At 35.3% G+C, this 21,469-nt stretch overlaps 1 protein-coding gene across 1 annotated transcript in view; it reads right to left on the bottom strand.

The window, feature by feature from the left end:
• The window catches only part of KCNQ5 (potassium voltage-gated channel subfamily Q member 5), a 664,755-nt gene that overhangs the window by 22,695 nt on the left and 620,591 nt on the right, over positions 1–21,469 (bottom strand). The window contains exon 11 of the mRNA XM_074237322.1: positions 20,841–20,949. Within this exon, the coding sequence (XP_074093423.1) occupies positions 20,841–20,949 (109 nt within the window). The remainder of the gene's footprint in view (positions 1–20,840; positions 20,950–21,469) is intronic.

Genomic DNA, 21,469 nt, shown 5'->3' with positions numbered 1-21,469 from the left:
GAATCAGTCATCTGTGTACAGGCATACAGTATTAGATTTGTTTGAACAAAGGTAAAGCCATCAATACAAGTTTGAAGAAGGGATGAAATGAGAAGTTACTATGATTTCAGCAGATCCAATCTGCCCTATTTAAATAATCTGTCAAGTTGTGAAGAGCGGTCAAAAGTAGAAAGGCCAATTTACCATTTCTTAGATTCCTTTCTTTTTCTTCAGATTTCAAATATTCTTAGTATCCTAGCTATTAATTTAAATTGAGGAGGAACCCTCCTCCCCCCAGGAAAACTCTAAACGCAATGTACATAGGGTTCAGGATTTGAGATCAAGGATACTGTTGGCCAGGGGTAGGGAGGGAGGGCCTTTGACATTTTGGTGAGCTCCTGTCAAATTTTTCTACTTCTAGATTTAAGTTACTCTTTAGTTGTGCTTTGAAGCCTGAAGCACATTGGAGGATCAAGACAAAGCTTTACTGAAACCCAATTCTGCTAAAAACAAAATGTGTTATTAATGTTGTAGGAAAAAGGGACCTCTAGGATCTTTTATTTATTTGTAGCTAAAAGTAATTTAACTGAACTTTCTGTTAATTTATAATAAATTCCAGAGGGATCAACTAATAACCTCATTTATTTGAAGAAGAACAAAGCTAGATATTTTGAATATTTTTCTTTCACATCTTGCCCCTGAATACACAGGCAGAATGAAATTTGTTACAGTCCAGTGACATCTCTATTGAGATGTCACGTCACCATAGAGACTAGAGATCCTTAGGCTACTGCTCAGTGAACTGAACTGCCTAAATCCTACACTATGGGGTAAGGGGAACTTGAACTCCCATCTTTACTGACTCTGGACTACTGTTCCCTATAATAACAAGCTGTCTTTCACAGAGTAATTGAGAAATAAAAGATGGGAGAGAAAGAAGGGAGCTTTCAAATGGCACCAAAAAGAAATACCCATCACCACCACTTGAGGGTATAAAAGACTCATCATAAATCAGAAAGGAAGCTGTAGAACCTTAGCTGAGAGTTTGAGAAACCTGCAAGTGAATTCTATTTTTTGTCTTAATAGTTTTTATTTTTGCATGTAAAGATAGTTTTCAACATTCATTTTGGTAAGATTTTAATTTCCAAATTTTTTTTTTCCTTTTCCTCTTCCTGAAGACAGCAAGCAATCTGATATAGGTTATACATTGCACATATATTCTGATCAAAGATAAAAATTTAAAAAAAGAGGGAGGAGGGGTAGTGGTGCAGTGGATAGAGTACTGGCCTGGAGTCAGGAGTACCTGAGTTCAAATCCAGCCTCAGACACTTAATAATTACCTAGCCGTGTGGCCCTGGGCAAGCCACTTAACCCCATTGCTTTGCAAAAAAAAAAAAAAACCTTAAAAAAAAAGAGGGAGGAGATATAATCTGTACTGATAATTACCAAAGACATAGACACAAACACTATATATGTTGCTGCCATTGGTCTTGTCATATACTTCTGAGTTCTTACAGTCACCTAAAGAGAACCTTTATCTATGAAGGTGTGCCTGTAGGTGCCAGGTATCTTCAGAAGACTTTGAAAGAATGGAGACACTACAGGTACAGTTTGACTCCTAGGTAATTCCCCAAAGAGTCCAGTGTAATTCTTGTTTCATGTTGTTCATTTGTTTTTCAATTGTATCTAACTCTTCATGACCCCATTTAGTGTTTTCTTGGCAGTTATTGAACTAGTTTGCCTTTTCCTTCTCCAGTTCATTTTATAGATGAGGAAACTGAGGCAAACGGGATTAAGTGATTTACCCAGGTTCACAGAGATAGTAAATAACTGAGGTCAGATTTGAACTGACCCCAGGCCCTACACTCTATTCACTGTGCTTCTCCTTGAGTCATTGGACTATAGATATTAAGATGGAAGGGACCTTAGAGGCCATGTAAGCATAATTGAGAGGACCCTGGGTTACAGAGGAATCTATCCAGGTGGGCCAGTTGGGAGAGATCAGATCCCCTGTGGAAAGGAGGTATGTGTCATCTGGTGGAGAGCTGAAGACTAGATTCTGGGGGAAAATTTTACACTGAAAGAGTTGGAGCCATATGGAATGAGAACCACAGGAAGTGGGAGCTACAAGAGATGGGGCAATGTATGACATCATTGTTGGCAGCTATGCTACAGAGATGGGGCAATTGATGACATCAGGTCTGGCAGCTGAACTACAGAAGTTGGAGCCAAAGTGAGCAGAAATTTGATTCTTTGGGGAGTAATCATCATTTACTAAGAAGAACTATAGAAAAGCCAAGACTGTGATAGGGATAAAAAAAACTGTCCTCCATTTCTAAGGTGCCTCCAAACAAGACAGTATTAGTTATGAGAGAGCATTGGTTTCTGGCAGGAGGATGCCTTCACTGGACCCTCTCTAAAGGCTTGTATCTGAGTGGTTTCTGTACCCATTAACTTGTGTAAAACAAAAAGTTACATTTTGAATATTCTGAGAACTTGCAAGGCAAACTCATGACCATCTTTAGGGAAGTACCTGCTCTAGGCCTTCCCTAGGCAATCCCAGGAACTTCCAAGGTAGGGTTATTAGTTTTGGCATAAGTTGTGTCATAGAATCATGGATTAGGAACTTGAATGGACCTTGGAGGACATCAGATTCCACCTACTTGTTTTTACAAATGAGGAAACTGATTCTCAGAGATGGTGAGAGCTGGTCTGAGGTCACATAGGTACCAGTAGAATTTGGTCCCAGAGTATGGCTCTCTTTCTAGTGTAACAAACTTCCTCCATGGGATGTTTGGTTTGTTCAGGGAGGACTAGCACCTGTGGTATCAGGGTTTGCTAAGCCCTCTTCAGCACTGCTCATCCGTCTTTGGTGTCCACCTTCACCCAACTCTCACCAGGGGTTTCAAGAAGCTGTAGCATTAGCAGCAGTCACACACTGCTAAACCATCTCAGCTAAACCAGGTTAAGAGTAACTGACAGCAGGTGTCAAACCTCTTGGTGAATGAGGGGGACATCTATTCCAAACATATAAGATCTCCTTTGGCAGAATGGGCAGATGAGAACAGTCTGTTCCAAAGGCTATAAAGTCAGCTGAAGCAGCAGCATGGGTTTGGTCAGACATCAAAGATGCCAAGGTCTTCCACCTCATTTGGGGCCATTACTAGTTGCCTTGATTTTTTTCTTGCCACTGGACTTTAATGACTCAGGAAGAGAGAGTGAAGCCAACAACTTTGCCACTCACTTAAATTGCAATTCATATACAAATCAAGAAATCATTCATGTTGTCATTAGACCTCTCTGAAAATAAAAGACAAACAGCAACAACAACAACAACAACCAGCTTCCATATTGCAGTCACACTGACAGGAGTCCTCTTCAGACAAATGGGGAAGGGGGTTAGAGAAAAATCATGACTCTGTGAGTCCTTATTATATGTTCCCCTTACTCACAGAACAGAGAGAAGAGATTGGTTAGCTCCTCATCACTCATTTGCTAGTGAGAAAACCAAATAGACCACCCCTGTAAATCTGTCCTTAATAAGTATTTTAAATAAATAAATATCATCAATCATTATAACTAATCAAGGTAGACCAATCTAATAGAATTTTGACCCTATTTATACTTGAGTAAACTATCAGAGAAACTGAGTTGTTTATGGCCATATATTTAAAGTGGACTTCAGCTGAAACTTGAATATAGATCTTATGACTTCAGTTAGTATTTTTAAAAAGATGGGAGCAAGGTCAAAGTAAGAGAAGATGAATACAAAAGTTGACACAATCAAATAAGAATAGTATTAACAGTAGAATAAGATCAAAATGAGACTTTCAAAGAAAGTTTGTATCAACAAAAAGGTTTTGTTTTTAGTTTTCTTGGGAAAAGAGAGCATAGGTCCATACTTGGAGAGAATGGAAAGATGAAAAATTGTCAACAGATAGAAGAGAGAGATACTTTAATCTTCTTTTACTTCTGTTTTCCCTGTCAAGTAGAAGGACTTTTATACTGAAAGAATAAAACAAAAAATGGCTTATTGGAAGTTGATAGATGATGAGTTCAAGTCACCTGGCCCTTATAAAAATGCATCATAGAGGACTGAAAGAATTAATAGATGTGGCTACTGAACTATTGTCATTTACCTTTGAAAGGCTGTGGAAGGATATATAAAAATTAGTTGAAATTTTAAGAATAAGGGCCATTCCCAATAGATTAATATTCAATGAACAGGTGGTTTTCAAAGGAAGAAATTCAAGCTATCAGCTATATGAAAAGTTGCTCCAAATCACTAACAATTGTAGAAATGCAGATTTAAAACAAGTCTGAAGTTCCATCTCACACTTAATAGATTGGCAGACAGCATGTGGAGGAGAGAAGAGCAATTTATGTTGGAGAGAATAGAAGAAAGAAGGCACCCTATTGGTGAAGCTGTGAATTGGTCCAGCCTTTCTGGAAAGCAATTTGGAACTATACCCAAATGGTCATTAAATTGTGTATACTTTTGTACCCTGACATAATACTTCACTAGGCCTATAGATCTGCTAGACCTGGATTCAGAAAGACTCTTCTTCTTGAGTTCAAATCTGACCTCAGATACTTACTAGCTGTGTTACCAAGGGCAAATCACTTAACCCTGTTTGTTTCAGTTTTCTCATCTGCAAAATGAGTTAGAGAAGGAAATGGCAAACCATTTCAGTATCTTTGTCAAGAAAATCCTAAATGGGGTCATGAAGATTCAGACACAACTGAATAACACAAATGCAAAGGCATTCAGAGCAACTCTTTTCATAGTAGCCTAAAATTGTGAACTAGGTAGAGTACCTATCAGGGAATGGCTAAACAAATTATGGCATATGAATGTAATAGTATATTGCAACATGAACACTGATTAAATGGATGATGTCTGTATTTGTCTGGTTACATTGATAACTGCCCCCTTTTTTTTTTACCCCACTCCTTAACTTCCTCAAAGTTGGACAATTCTTTCCTTATATCCCTGTATCTTTCCTATCTTTCTTTTGAAGGAGGTGGCAAATTTATTTATTCTTAGGAAAGATTCTTAGGAAAGGCATTTTGGGTTGAATCTTTTTTTTTTGCAAGACCTTTTTGAACTGATGCATGGTGAGTCAAGCAGAACTAGGAGAATGCTTAATCTTAACATTATAAAGAGAAACATATTTGAAGGTCTTTATAGCTCTGATAAACTACAATAAATGATAAACCATAGATCTCAGGGACTGAGGATGAAGTATACTATTGACTTGCTAAAGATGTGATAACTTAGTAGGCAAGATAAGACAGACATGGGCAATGTGAGAATTTGTTTTGTTAGAGTATGTAGATTTGCTCTGAGGGTTTTCTTTTCAATTAAAAAAAGTTCATTGTGTATGTGTGTGTGTGTGTGTGTGTGTGTGTGTGTGTAGATAGCATTCAGGAAGAGAAAAATGAATGCTTTTTCTTTTTGGTTTTTGCAAGCAAAGTGGTGTTAAATTGACTTGCCCAAGGTCACACAGCTAGGTATTTAAGTCTTTGAGGATGGATTTGAATTCAGGGGTTTGATTCTAGGGTGGGTACTCTAACCTCTGCACCACCTAGCTGTACCCCCCCTTTTAAAAGAAAGATTGTGGAAAATAATGGACTGCAGACTGGAGACAGGCAAATGTTATTTCAGTTTTCAAAAGGGAAAGAGCAAATTCTATAAGCTATATGATATTAATATTAATTTTAGTTGTTGGAAAAACTAAGTAACATTAATGGAATGATTACTAGAAGAGTGTTCATAAAGAATCTGTATAACTTCTTCAAGAACAGGTCATGCCACATAAACTTCATTTCCATTTCTGACAAGGTCATTAGTCTGGTAGATCAATGGAGCATTATTTTCTTAGGTTTTAATAACTTTGACAATATCCCTAAAGCTATTCTTGTGCAGAAAGAGATGGAACCAGTTATACCTTACAATCTGATAAGAATTATGTGATTATTTGGATGGAGAAATGGAAAGATTATTATTATCAATCATTCCATGAATGTTATTTAATTTTTTTAGCAGTTAAGATGAATATTAATGAGTTATAGTCTACAGAATCTATTTTCTTCCCTTTTCTGAAAACTGGAATGATATTTGCCTGTTTCCAGTCCTGCAGTTCTTTGCTTTCCACAATCTATTTAAATTTTTTAATAATATTTTATTTATTCCATGATTATGTATTAAAATGATTTTTTAATAATTAAAAAAGTTTTGAGTTCCAGATTCTATCTTTCCTTCTCTTCCCTCCCCCTTCCTTGAGACAATAAGCAATCAGATATAGGTTATATTTGTGCAGTCATGTAAAACATTTCTATATTATTCATTTGTACAAGAAGTCTCTAAGAAAAGAATGAAAGGGTGAAGGAAATTGTTTAGTGCTATCACTTATGAGGACCCTGTATTCTTTTGCTACAAGGTTTGATTTCTCCAGCCCTTGTTGCCATTCCCTTCATCAATCTTAAATTGAATGTTTTCCCCTGTATTTGTCTGGTTACATTGATAATTACCCTTTTTTTTTTTTTACCCCACTTCTTATCTTCCTCAAAGTTGGACAATTCTTTCCTTATATCCCTGTATCTTTCCTATCTTTATGTTGAAGGAGGTGGCAAATTTATTTATTCTTAGGAAAGATTCTTAGGAAAGGCATTTTGGGTTGAATCTTTTTTTTTTTTTGCAAGGCAGTAGGATTAAGTGACTTGCCCAAGGTCACTCTCCTGGGTAATTATTAAGCATCTGAGATGGGCTTTGAATTTAGGCCCCTCCAGGGCCATTTCACCACCTAGCTGCCCCTGGGTTGAATCTTATAGTGAATGGAAACTTTGGGTTATAGGATCTATTTTAAAGCAGATTGAACCTTGAAATGTCTGAGCTGCTAGAATTTAAAAAGAAATTCACTATTAATTCAGGAAATTTAGGACTTAAATTTTTTTGAATAGTCAAAATATATTTTTCATCTGTTTACAAATTGTGTCAATGATGTGTTTGTGTTATTATAAACATCAAATTCATTTGCCAGGCTTATGATTTCATTGGGTGACTTCTAATTCAGAAACTCTTACTAATGATTCACATTAGCATCTCATTTGTATAGTTTCACAAAGTTGGGGCAGGATGGGGGGGGATGGAATAGGACTGGAATGCCCTGAAAGCTTTACGTGCTTACAGGTAGCATGGGCCAGAAGCAGTACTTTAACTCAGATCTTTAGGTCTCCAAGGGTGGTCCTTTATCTAATATGCATATCCATAATGCAATTCAATAATTTTTCACCATAAATTTGTTTTATTTATTTGCTAACTCTTTGGACTCATCCTGAAGAAGGGACTCCTCACTATCTCACAACCCCATATCCAATGGCTCAGGCCGTTGATTTCACCTTTGCACCATCTTTCCAATATGCCACCTTCTATCTGACATTGCCACCATTCTAGGGCAGGCCCTTATTCCCTCACCCTTGGATTATTGCAATAGCCCACTGGTGTATCTTTCCACTCCAATCCATTCTTTATTCAGCCAGCAAAGAAATCTTTCTAAAGCAAAGACCAACCATGTCACCCCTCCTACTCAATAAACTCCAATGGTTCCCTATCACTTCCAGGATCTCATACAAAGTTCTGTATAACTTAGCCCACTGCTACATTTTTTAGGATTCTTACACCTAATTCCTCAGTATGTAGTCTTAGTTTTTCTTTGGCTGCCCCCTTTTCTCCCCCTCCCATGCTTAGAATGCTCTCTCTTCTTCTTCTTCTTCTTCTTCTTCTTCTTCTTCTTTTTAGGATTTTGCAAGGCAAATGGGGTTAAGTGGCTTGCCTAAGGCCACACAACTAGGTAATTATTAAGTGTCTGAGGTTGGATTTGAACTCAGGTACTTCTGACTCCAGGGCTGGTGCTCTATCCACTGTGCCACTTAGCTGCCCATGCTCTCCCTTCTTAATCCTGTTTATTGACTTCTTTTAAGTCCCTACAAAAATTATGTCTCCTACAGAAAACCTTTCCCAATTCCTCTTAATTCTAGTGACTTCCCTTTCCTATTCTTCACGTATATAACTCATTTGTACATATTTGTTTACTTATTTTCTTTCCAATTTTACCTCTTTGAGGGTAGGGGCTGTTTTTTGCCTCTTTCTGTTTTTCCTAGTGTTTGTTATGGTATCTGACACATAGTAAATGCTTAATAAATGCTAATTCACTGACCGATAGATTGAGATTCTATCTAGCTACAAAGATACCATAGTCAAAGTCATGGTCTCTGGAAACATGGACCAATGGTAATCAAGTCTTGCTAACAACAATAAAGTATTGTGGAGATTGTAGATTTCCAGGAAGCATCTTTTGCTTTTTAAAGTGGTCTCTCACGGTCTATCATGAGATGTTTAATAATAATAATGATAATGATTATGTCAATGGTAGATACAATTTCTGAGAAGATGTTATGCTGGAAAGAACAGAGTAGTGATCATCATCATCATCACCACCATGTTTGTCTTTTGTTGTTGAAAAAGATCATGATAAAAGGGAGATGATGTCATGACATGCAATTGAATTAGATTTGAGTAAGGAGGTTCTGTGCTAAATCACCAGTCTCACTTCTCCTCTGGAGCCATCTGGGTCAGTGCTCAGATATGAATCTGGATAGTTGGAGATGGCCCTAGATATGAGGCAATCAGAATTGCCCAGGGTCACAGAGCTAGTAAATGTTTGCTGCAGAATTTGAACTTAGATCCTCTTGACTCCAGGGCTGGTGTTCTATCTTACTGCACAACTTGACTGCTCTTATCATCATCATCATCAGCAGCAACAGCAGTTGCATCATTAATCATCATCACTAACATTTATATAGCTCTTAACTACATGTTGGCAATGTTCAAAGGACTTTACAATTATTATCTCATTTGATTCTTATGATACCCTAGCAGGTAAGAGTTATTATCTTCAAAATACAGATGAAGAAACTGGCAAACAGAGGTCAAATAACTTTTCCAAAAACAAAAAAGCTAGTAAGCAGCAGGGTTTCAATTTAAATTCAGACCCTCTGATGCCAAATAATTCTACTCTGTCATCCTCAGCAATATTGTTTTATCATAGGCAATATGGATTGTATTTTTGGTTCAATAGTATTACTATTTTTTACAGACAACTTTCTAGGAAATATTTCAGTAGATGCTATTAGGTTTTATGATAAGGGATCAGAATAAAAGAAGTCCATGAAAATTTTTCTTATTAAAATACAATCTTTAAGGATTGCATTGGTGTGAATTTAGATCAATTTCTACCTCATTCCCCATCTCACCTATAAATATGATATGAAACTTGGTCCTAGTTCCATAGATAGAGAAGCTATGATTTCATATTAGATTCTTAGGACTTCAGCCTATTTTCCTAGTCCAAAAAGGGTCAACTGCCCTTTTTGTCTCAGAGCTGATTACCTGGTGGGTATTCATTATGAGACAAAAGGCTATATTTTTCTAAATTTTAGATTGGAAAAAAAAGAAGGAAAATATGAGTTGGAGATTGAGACAGGGTTATGGAGAAAAATTTAAAAGCAGTAGTTATTTACTAGGCTGAAATGACAAGAAAAGAATTATAGTTTGGTGGATAAAGAGATACTGATCTTGGAGTCAGGAAGACCCAAGGTCCAGACCCACTCTTGATACATCAGGCTATGTAATTCTGATATTTTGATGCCTTAGGAAACTTCCTAAGTTCCTAATAGGTAGAGGAAATTCCTCACTTATGAAGATGTTCTGGGGATGAAATTATAAGTTTATATTTAAAAAAAAAGAAGAAACCATAAGCCATAGTGAAACAGGAATGAAATGTAATGCTCATGTCATTATAAGCTAAGAAAGAAAAAAACCTTCAAAATCAAACTGATGGTTTATTCCATTTTAAAACAACAAAGATTAAATGGAATGTTAACCAATCAATCACAAAAGGTCTTGGAATGAAAAGCCATTGAATGTAAAGCCACTGAATTGCTTTTTCTTTTTCTTTGTACTCTTAGCAGTTATCTGACACAAAGTAAGCTTTCATAAATGCTAGTCGATTGATGGAAAAAGTTGTGTTTTGCACTAGTTCTGTGGTCAGCAATGAATTTCATTGAGAAGTTGGTAGTATTAACAATGGTAGATTCTTAGTTGTTGGGAAAATATGAATTTATCCAAATTAGAAGTGTTGATGAAATGCTTATATTCCATATATTGAGCAATCTGATGATGATGGAGAAAGGAGTAAAATTCATTTCAATGAAGATCATGGGAAATGAAAACCTTAAATCATAGCTACTATGACTGATGGTCTAAAGCCACTATTGTAATAGGATGAAAAATATTTCCAAAAGAAACGCTTCCAGTGAAATAATTGTGAGATGTCAAGAAAGGGGCTGAGTGATAGTTGAATTACTGGTTGACTGGTTTTCAGTCATGGGGAATAAGAAGTTGGTAACTCTTCAAAAAAAAGGCAAAAGGGCATTTGAAAGAGCCTTATGCTTGGAGGTAATAAGATGAGAATATAAAAATTTGACTTTATAACCCAGTTAAAATTTTATCACCTAGAAATATTTGTGAATATACATACTCATATTTATCTAAGGCCAGCTTTTGAGAATAAGTCCTTTTAAAGTCATCCTTTCTAAACAACACAACTGACTTTTTCATGAAGGCACACCTTTACAAAAGTAAGAAATTGACTTCTACCTCTGGCTTTTAATTTGTAGGAAAGATTAGTTCTTAAATTTTTTGCCCAGAGCTTCAGAAATACTGCATTTTAAATGCAATGAATGGTAACAAAGACAACAAATTGAGAAAGATTTGGAAATAGAGAAGTATGATGAAAATGATAAAGAAGGTAATGATGTTTAAAAAGAATAAAAATCTTTATTTGCATTTTTAAAATGTAAAAAAGAGTCAATTTCATGAAAAATATATATTATTGTAGTGATTGTATATTAATTTTTCAGAGATAAAGCATTATGTATGATTCTCAAAGTATGGTCTGAGGATCTTTGGGTGTTTCAAGGTCTCCATGAGGTAGAAACTATTTTAATAAAAATATTAAGACATGGGGCTGCTAGGTGGCGCAGTGGATAGAGTCCTGGCCCTGGAGGACCTGAGTTCAAATTTGACTAAAGACTAATACCTTGAAAAAACATGTGTGTGTGTGTGTATATAAAAATATTCACACACATGTTTTTGCAATATATATGTGTGTGTATATATATATATGTATGCATTATTTGCCTATTAATGCACTCTTTTCTTTTGTAACCTTATATATATATATGAGGCCAGATTTTCTTCACATGCTTCAACTAAAAGAACATATGCTAACAGACTGAATGCAGAAGCAGATATAAGGAGGTTGGGGCCAAGATGGCATAGTAAAGGCAGTAACTGAGCCAAATTCTTCCAGCATTCTCTTCAAAACATCTTTAAAATAATGCATCACATTGAATTCTGGAACAGCATAGCAAGCATTAAATTTAGGGTAAGATATTTTTTCAAGTCCAAGATAATTTAGGAGGTCAGCAGGAGAGGTCCTTGACAATGAGGGGGCTCTAGTTTTGGAGCTCTCAGTCCAGAGACTGTAAGGGGATTGGACAACTTGTCAGAAAGAGATTATAGGGGACCTGAACTGATAGTGGGTGCTGTTTGGCAACTTTACCACTTATACACAGTTCTGGGACACAGTCCCAGATTGTGGTTGGTCATAACAAAGCAGGGGCCCAGGTCACAGTTCCAGGACTGATAAGAGTGCTAAGCTTGTAACTACAGGGGAATAGAGTTCTTCCTGGGTAAAGAGCAGAGTGACCACACCTCTCCTTAATTCTTATCTTGGAAACACTGAAAACTTACGGATATTCAGAATGAGCTCTGAAAACAGAAAGGTGAAAAACGCGAAGCTTGGAACAGTGCCTCTCCACTTCCACCTTTGTGTGTGTGTGTGTGTGTGTGTGTGTGTGTGTGTGTGTGTGTGTGTGTGTTACACAGCTAAGTAAGTAGTAATGGTCTGAGACTGGATTTGAACTCCTGGAGTTTGATTCCAAGAGACTTCAATAAACAAAGTCAAAAGAATGAAAAAAAAATAGAAGAAAATGTGAAATTTGTCATTGGAAAAATTAACTGACCTGGAAAATTGATTGAAGAGAGATAATTTAAGAATTTTTGGACTACCTGACAGCCATGAACAAAAGAGCTTAGATTGACGTATTTTAAGAAATTATTGAAGGAAAATTGCTAATAGCTTAGATCCAGAAGATAAAATAGTAATTGAAGGAATCTACCAATAACCTCCCGAAAGATATGCTAAAATGAATATAATTGCCAAATACCAGAGCTTCCAGGTCAAGGGAAAAAAATATTGCAAGTTGGCATAAAGAAACCATTCAAATATCATGGAGCTACCATCAGGATCAAACAAGACTTAGAAACTTAGAAACTTCTATGTTAAGGGAGTAGAAGATTTGAAAGGAACTAAGAACTAAGAAAAATAAATCAACCTACCCTGAAAAACTAAGTTTAATTCTTCAAGGAAGAAAAATGTATCGTTAATAATATAGAGGACTTTCAAGCATTCCTGATGAAAAGACTAAAGCTGAATAAAAAATATGAAAAAAAAGACTCAAGAGAAAAATTAAAAGGCAAAAATGAAAAATCTCAAAAGGGACATAACTTGATCTATATGTTACATACAACTCCTAAGAACTTTACCATTATTACAGCATTTGGAAGGAGTTATAATCTCTAAAAAAAAAATGAAGAGATGAGAAAAAGAGATGTTCTATGAGAAGGAAGATGGGAGAGGAAAAATGGAGAAAAATTGTCTTAAAAAAAAGCAACTGGGGTGGGGTGGCTAGATGGTGCAGTTGATAGAGCACTGGCCCTGGAGTCAGGAGTACCTGAAGTTTAAATCTGGCCTCAGAAACTTAATAATTACCTAGTTTTGTGGCCTTGGGCAAGCCACTTAACTCCATTTGCCTTGCAAAAACCTAAAAAAAAAAAGCAACTAGGAAGAGCTTTTATGAGGGAAATGAAGATATACATACTTACATATATACATGTCTAGTGTGAGTGTGGAAGTGTATCTCCTCTTTTAGCCTCCCCTTTGCCCCCCCCCCCTCCCCCAGTAACTGGGGCACAGAAATCAGGGAAGTCAGAGAGGAAAGAGAGAAGAGAAAGGAAGTGGGAAGAGGTGATAAAAGAGAGGTCAGATTAAGGGAGACAATGGTCAATAACAAAATAGACTTTTGAGGAGAAAAGGGGTAAAAAGAGAGAGAGGAAAAATAGACACAAGAAAACAGCAGGGAGGAAATACATAGTTAATCATTGTAATTATAAATGTGAATGAGTGAACTCATCTATAAAGTGGAAGTGGAGAGCAGAATGGATTAGAAGTCAGAATTTAGCCATATGTTGTTTACAAGAAATACACTTGCAACACAAGGACACTCACAGAGTTAAAGTAAGGATCTGGAGTTAGAATCAATTATGCTTCAGCTGAGGTAAAAAATACAGGAATAGCAATCATGCTTTTAAATAAAGCAAAAGCAAAAATAGACCAAATTAAAAGAGATAATCAGGGAAACAACATGTTGCTTAAAGGTATCACAGACAACGAAGTAATATCAAGCATTTTTACATTTCTATTTGAAAAATATAGAGAGAAATGAGTCTAATTTATAAATATTAGATGCTCTCCAATTGATAAGTGGTTGAAGGATATGATCAAAGCTATCATATGAGAAAATGCTCTAAATATTATTGCTTAGAGAAACACACATTAAAAGAACTCAAATCTCACATTGCTCAGATTGGTCAACTTGACAGAAAAGAAAAATGACAAATGTCAAATGTGTAAAATCCACTTTTGCTGGATTGTGAACTAGTCCAACCATCATTGGCAAAAATTTGCAATTATTCTCAGAGCAATATAATCTGCATACTTTTTGATGCAGCCAAACCACTGCTAGGTCTATCTCCCCAAAAGGATTAAGGAAAAGGATCTTTATGTTCAAAATACAAAAAAGCAACTTTTTGTGTGTGACAATGAATTGTAAATTGAGGAAGATGACCATTAATTGGTAAATGACATATCATTGTGATATAATACTATTGTGCTATAAGAAATGATTAGGACAATGATTTTAGCAAATCCTGGGAAGACTTGTATGAATCAATGCAGAATGAAATGAACAGAACCAGGAAATCATTATACAGAGTAATAGCAATATTGTAATGATGATCAATGGTGAAAGATAGCTACTTTGATCAATATAAATGATCCAAGACAATTTTAAAGAACTCATGATGAAAAATTCTATCTTCCTCCAGAGGAAAAGAGAACTAATGAACTTTGAGTGCAAATTGAAGTGTAATTTTTAAATTTATTTTTTCTGACATGGCTAATCTGGAAATGTTTTTCATGATTTCATGTGTATAATTAAGATCATATTGTTTGTCTTTTTCAATGTGTGGGGAGAAGGAGATAATTTGAAACTCAAAATAAAAAATATTCTAAGTAACAAATTTAACTGTCTTCATCAGATATTAAAGAACCTTGAGAACTATAAAATAATGTTCTGAATATTTTTTGTTATTTTCCATGAAATATATTTGTTAACATAAAATTATTATTGAGTTTATTACTGTTAAATTAATAAATAAATATAATTTAAATAATGTTTAAATTAAAATAAATTATTTCATTTATTTTGATAGATATAACACACATAAGCAAAATTTCTTTGATGTTTTCAATAATTTTTAAGATTGAAGGAGTCCTGAATCTAAGAAGTTTGAAAATCTGTAGAGAGAGCTTTGGATGACTTGAATTCAATGTCTGCTTTTAACACATACTTGACCATGACCCTGGACAAATTACTTAATCTCTTAGTGAACCAGGCATCTTTCTGAGATCTGCATTGTTAGAAGATTTTTGCTCACATAGGAGATCCTTGTAAAAAGGAAATGATAGGTCCAACACTACTCCTCTATCCTTCTCACTCCCCCCATTTTAGTTTCCTTTAAAAGAAATCTCATTTTATCTTCAGATTATATTCCTCATTTTGGAATTTTTAAAGTTTAAAAATATACATTCAAAACAACTAAATGATTAAATTAAATAAAATTAATGCTACTACTTATTATAAAACACATTTCATTTGTAAAACAATTATAAAAATTTATAAATTAGTATTTCATGTATACTATCACTTATTAATTATATATTATTAATTAATTAAAATGTTACCTATATCTCTGTTTAGTCTATGAAAACAACTTTGATAAATGGTGATGTAGTCAGTTTAATTTATTCTTAGTTACAATGTAAATATGATCTTTTTCAGTTTACAGTGTCAATGCTCTTATTTTAATGAGGTCAGAGACTAAAATTTAAACCATTAATGATGTATGTAGTTAAAAAGAAACAAAATCCTTCAAACAGAAATCTGACCTTATTCTGGGTAGTACAAAAGCCAAGGAATTTTGAATTGGATAAGTTACTAAATAAATTGTCTCTTCCTGAAATCATTTATTTTAATATGACATGGATCTGGCTGTTGTGGATTCCTCCACAGTGCCTAGCAAACAGTCTTTATCATCTCTTTTAAAGTAGCAGAGCAAAAATGAACAAAATGAAGAACTAACTGAGATGAACAGATAATGGATGCACTTGAGTAAAACTTCATGATACCAAACATGTTTCTTTTCTTTTGGGGAAGAATTTGCATTCCAAAGAAGAAAATTTTAAACCTGTATTTTGATATCTAAGTGAATGAAAATTCTATTAATTTATGGAAAATTATCACACTTTTTTTTTTTTTTTGCAGGGCAAATGGGGTTAAGTGGCTTGCCCAAGGCCACACAGCTAGGTAATTTTTAAGTGTCTGAGACCGGTTTTGAACTCAGGTACTCTTGACTCCAGGGCCGGTGCTCTATCCACTGCACCACCTAGCCACCCCACACTTTTCTAATTTTTAAAACTGTGTTTAAATACTGGCTGGTTGTTATTAGATTACCTTAACAAGATCAATTTATACAATCGATCTATTCCATTTCTTGATGAGATAACAAATGTAAAAGTCATTTGCAAACCTTAATAGTGTTATTAATTCGGCAGCATTTATTAGGTGCTTACTATATGCAAGGTATTGAGAGAGAGAGAGAGAGAGAGAGAGAGAGAGAGAGAGAGAGATAGAGACAGAAAGACAGACAGACAAGGACAGAGACACAGAGACAGAAACTGAGAGAGAGAGACAGAAATAGAGTCACATCCAACCTTTCTGGAGAGTTATTTGGAACTACGCCCAAAGGGCAACAAAAATGTGCATACCCTTTGACCCAGCAATACCACTACTGGGTCTATATCTTGAAGAGATGATGAAAAAGGGTAAAAACATCACTTGTACAAAAATATTTATAGCAGCCCTGTTTGTGGTGGCAAAGAATTGGAAATCAAGTAAATGTCCTTCAATTGGGGAATGGCTTAGCAAACTGTGGTATATGTATGTCATGGAACACTGTTATTCTATTAGAAACCAGGAGGGACGGGATTTCAGGGAAGCCTGGAGGGATTTGCATGAACTGATGCTGAGTGAGATGAGCAGAACCAGAAAAACACTGTACACCCTAACAGCAACATGGGGGCAATGATCAACCTTGAAGGACTCTCTCATTCCTTCAGTGCAACAATCGGGAGCAATTTTGGGCTGTCTGCAAAGGAGAGTGCCATCTGTATCCAGCTAAGGAGATGTAGAGTTTGAACAAAGTTCAAGGACTATTCCCTTTAATTTATAAAAAAAAGATATCTTATTGTCTGATCTTGTTACCTCTTAGACTTCTTGTCTCTTCCTTAAGGATATGATTTCACTCTCATCATACCCAATTTGGATCAAGGTACAACATGGAAACAAAGTAAAGACTGACAGATTGCTTTCCATGGGGAGTGGGGGGGGAGGGAAGTAAGATTCAGGAGGAAAATTGTAAAACTCAAATAATATCTTTAATAAAAATAAATTAAAAAAAGAAATAGAGTCAAAGGCAAAAGAGAAAACAGAGACGGGAGAGAGAGAGAAGAAAGAAAAGAGGGCAAGAGACAGAGAAAGAAGAGAAAGTCATATAGAGGAACAGAAGAGAGAATAACAGATGGCAGAGTAAGGTAACATATTTAGTAGATAAGAACCTGATTCTCTCTCTCTCTCTCTCTCTCTCTCTCTCTCTCTCTCTCTCTGGCAAGGCAATGGGGTTAAGTGACTTGCCCAAGGTTACGCAGCTAGGTAATTATTAAGTATCTGAGACTGAATTTGAACTCGGGTCCTCCTCATTCCAGGATAGTATGCTCCTGGATGGTATCCCTCTGCTGATCATTTCCAATGGATATTTTATATCTTTTTCTATATAGTTGTTTTCTCCACTATTAGACTTTGAGCTCCTTAAGTTTATGGCCTGTTTTATATTTCTCTTTGTTTCCCAAGCATAGAGTCCGTTATGTAATAGGAACTTAATGAATACCTATAACCAAACTTGAGTAGACATGAGAGAGGATCAATCAAGAAAGGATAAAAGAAGTGCCATACTCAGCTGAAACTGGATAACTTGAATTTTTAATGGAGCCAGCCAAGTACATTTGGGTAACTTTCACCAACCATATCCAGTAACATCATCTAGCAGCTGAAGAACAGGAGCAGGTGATTGTAGGAGTTGTTGAGGATTGAGGAAAGGCAGTTAGGTAAATGATGAAAGACAAGGGGAGTGAGAAGAAGAGATTCATGAGAAGGATGGTGCATAGTTGAACTCTTTAACTATAGGTTCAAGAAAGAAAGAAGGAAAATGAATCTAGAATAAAGACTACAAATGAAATGGAAAAGAAGGGAAGGGTGGAGATATCAGAGTCCAAAGTGATGACAAAGAATAGATTTAGGAGGAGGAAAACAGAGAACTATCTGGACAGGAGATTGTGATCAGAGATTTCAGCAGTCCAATTACATGATACATGCCTGATAAACATTAATAACCACAGAAATATATAGCATTTAAAATCTTATAAATAGTAAATTCAGAGGCAGCTAGGTGGCACAGTGGATATAGCACCGGACCTGGAGTCAGGAGTACCTAGGTTCAAATCCAGTCTCAGACACTTAATAATTACCTAGCTGTGTGGCCTTGCAAAAAGCTTTAAAAAAAAGGGAATTCAAGAGACAAATGGGATCAAGGTACAAAGTTAGAATTGTTCTTGCTGACTTTGACTTTAGGAAAACTAATGTTGAGAGAGGAAGAAAACATTTCTCCCAGATGCAGGAAAAAACCAAATCCTTAGAAGTCCATGAAAAAATGAAAAATAAAATATAGATAAAGATAAAAGAAGCCAGAGATGTTTCTTCAAAGCATTGAAGCATTGGAATGCACTGAAAAAAATGAAGCTAGCTCATATTTCTATATGGTTCATAAAGCACTTTCCTTACAGCAACCATATGAAATAGGCAGTTAATCTTATCGATTCAATTTTATAGGCAAGAAAATAAGGTCAGAAAAGTTAAATGACTTGCCAATGATCATATTTTTATTTGTAAGAGGCAGGATTCACATTCAGATCTTCTGACTCAGTCTCTCTCCAATATGCCATGCTGTCTTTAAAGAGGCAGTGATACAAATGTTGATATAGGATTGCCTTTGTCTCTCTTGAGTAGATTAATCCAGAAATGGAGGCCAATTTGTTTCTCTTAGCTACAGGTTAAAAACACAGAAGTAAAAAGCAGAAAATTCTTTAAAAAGTCCTAGAGATATGACAGGTAAATGGACTAAGAGACTATACACTGATGAACAAAGATTTCAGTACTTTTTGGGAGTTCCACTAGCTATATTCTTCATCTCTAATTTATTGACACTGTGATGTTTAAAAATTTTGAGACATAATTTCTGGGTAATTTGATAATTTTATTAATAAAGTTATAATATTATTTGAAAAAGAGGTCAGTGGCACTCTTGAATACCAAAGACCCTTCATGGAGGTGAACTTATTCCATGCCTTTGAAAGAACAGATGCTCCTGAAGGTGGCTATCTACTCTGATTGGTTAATGATTAATGAAAATGAAAGAAGGAATATTACAATGAGATGTAGGTTAGTGAGGTTCTTGAGATATGTGACACTGAGCACCCAAATCTTGATTAAAGAGACATCATTTTCCATATCACCTCTTTGAGAAAAGGGAGAATCCACATTTTCCTTGATTTGTCTGAGTAAACACTGTGAACAGAAATCCACTCATTTATCTAAACTTAAAATTTCTTTTACTGTCTGATTAAATGTTATCATAGGTGAGTTTACGGCCACACTGGTTTTCCCACACTGGTTTATTTCTGGATCAGTAGAAGGGGGAAAATCTTGGTCCTAATTAAATGATCAGTTATTAATATAAGAAAATTATTATAATATAATATATTTCCCTCAATGCCTTGTTGGCTATCATTGATATGCATAAAAGTCTTTTAAGGTGATTTTAAAAGATTTTTTCCCTCTCCCTTCCCCTCTTCTCTCCTCCTCTTCTCTCTCCTCTCCCCTCTTCACATTTACAGAACACAGAACCCATCCAAGACTTCCAGATCTCCCATACTGCCTGTTACTTGAGGCTTTTTTTTCAATTAACTATTGGCTGACCATGAGAGAGGAAGATATGATGCTTTGGGGATTATTTTATTTATCTAATATTGCTAATCATTGATGATACATTTTAAAGCTTTCCATACTCACTAATATTTTTCCTATTCCAAAATATGTCTTGCTTCTTCTAATATTTAGCAAAATCATTACATATACATTGGTTTCTAGAAATTTAGATTAAAAGTATGCAGTGAAAAGTGTTTAGGCCAAGAAGAGACTTGCAGGGGCTTGAATGAAGCAAGACAACAAATATCTAACTGAAATTAGGAGGAAATATATCAATCATTGGAATGTTCATAAATACCTGGGGAGGTTGGGTTACTTCTTAAGTTTTCTATTGAGTCTTTGCCTTTGTATAGACTGAGTCTAAAAGGAAGTATTCTCTTGCACTAGAAAAATCAATCAATAAATCAATCAGTAAGATTTATAAAATGTCTAATATGTGTCAGACAATGTGCTAGATTCCCTTCAATTAGAAAAAATTCCCTTGAAAATTTCAACCAAAGTAAATAGAGAGAGTAGACTGCAGACAGTAGACAATGTTTCCTTGGGCTCCACTGTGTTAGTCTTTTGGGGATGTAATCTTATTCTTTGACAGTCTCTTTTTTTCCCTTTAAAAGGAATTAATTAATTCATTAAAGATGGGATAAAAGTTAAGGACAACCTTTGAATGTTACATTTTGATCAGGCAATGCCTAATTTACCTTTAAATTGCTTTGTGTTCCACCCAATCTAAGTCATCCTATAGGAAAATGAGGAAATTTTAAAAAATAGAGTGCTAATTCATAAGAGATTTTAAAAAGTCAAATTACATTTAATTTAAATGTCTTTAATGTAACAAATTGTTGTCAAGGCAGTTATCACATGTTTTTTCTCCAATTTTGACTGACTTTTCAGTCTCCATCCCACATTGACAAAACTCTTGATACTGAATCTAGTGTATCATCTCTATTATCAAATGAAACAATACATAAAGCAGTCTGTAAATCTTAAAATGCTAAACAAGTGTTATTATTATTATTATTATCATCATCATCAGGAGAAAATGTTTCAGCCTTTCATAGGCAGGTTGACTAATAGGAACCCAAGGCAGAAATTATTACAAGTTTACCTGTAAAACTTAGCAAGGTAGAAATTCAAATAATCAGCTCTGGGTCTCTGCCACATTTTTTCTCACCTACCTGATGGCCCTAATGACAGTTTTCAGTGGTGGTGTGAGGTCTTCTACTGAAACATCACATTGACATCCTTTCTCATCATATACGTCATCTGTTCCAAGAGCAGTGTCAGCTGCAAGATAAAGTTATGAATTGAAAAACAAATCCTTAAAATAAAATCAATGATTTAGAACACAACCTGCTGTTTATCTCCAATTTAAATATCACCACTGCATAAGTCAAAAATATAAATCATTTAACTGAAGATAGGCAGGTGGTCTGATCATAACCAATCTTCTTTCTTATATTAATAACTAATAATTCAATTAGGACCAAGATTTTTCCCCTCTTCTACTTCCTCATCCAGAAATCAACCAGTGTGAGAAATCTTGCCTCACTTATCCAGGCTAAGATCTAATCACTAAGCCATCTTCTGTTGAGTGGCTCCCATGTCTGAGACATTCTCTGTCTTCTCTTCCACCTTAGCTTAGCCACCACTGTTTTTGTTATTGAATTGTTTCTGACTCTTCATGACCCCATTTCAAGTTTTCTTGATGAAGATACTGGAGCAGACTGTGCCAAATGCTTCTCCAACTCATTTTATAGATAAATAGAGGCAGAGTTAAGTGACTTGCCTAGGGTCACACAACTGA

This window comes from Macrotis lagotis, chromosome 5, assembly GCF_037893015.1.
Source record: "Macrotis lagotis isolate mMagLag1 chromosome 5, bilby.v1.9.chrom.fasta, whole genome shotgun sequence".
NCBI lineage: Eukaryota > Metazoa > Chordata > Mammalia > Peramelemorphia > Peramelidae > Macrotis > Macrotis lagotis.
This window is presented reverse-complemented; position numbering and strand designations above follow the sequence as displayed.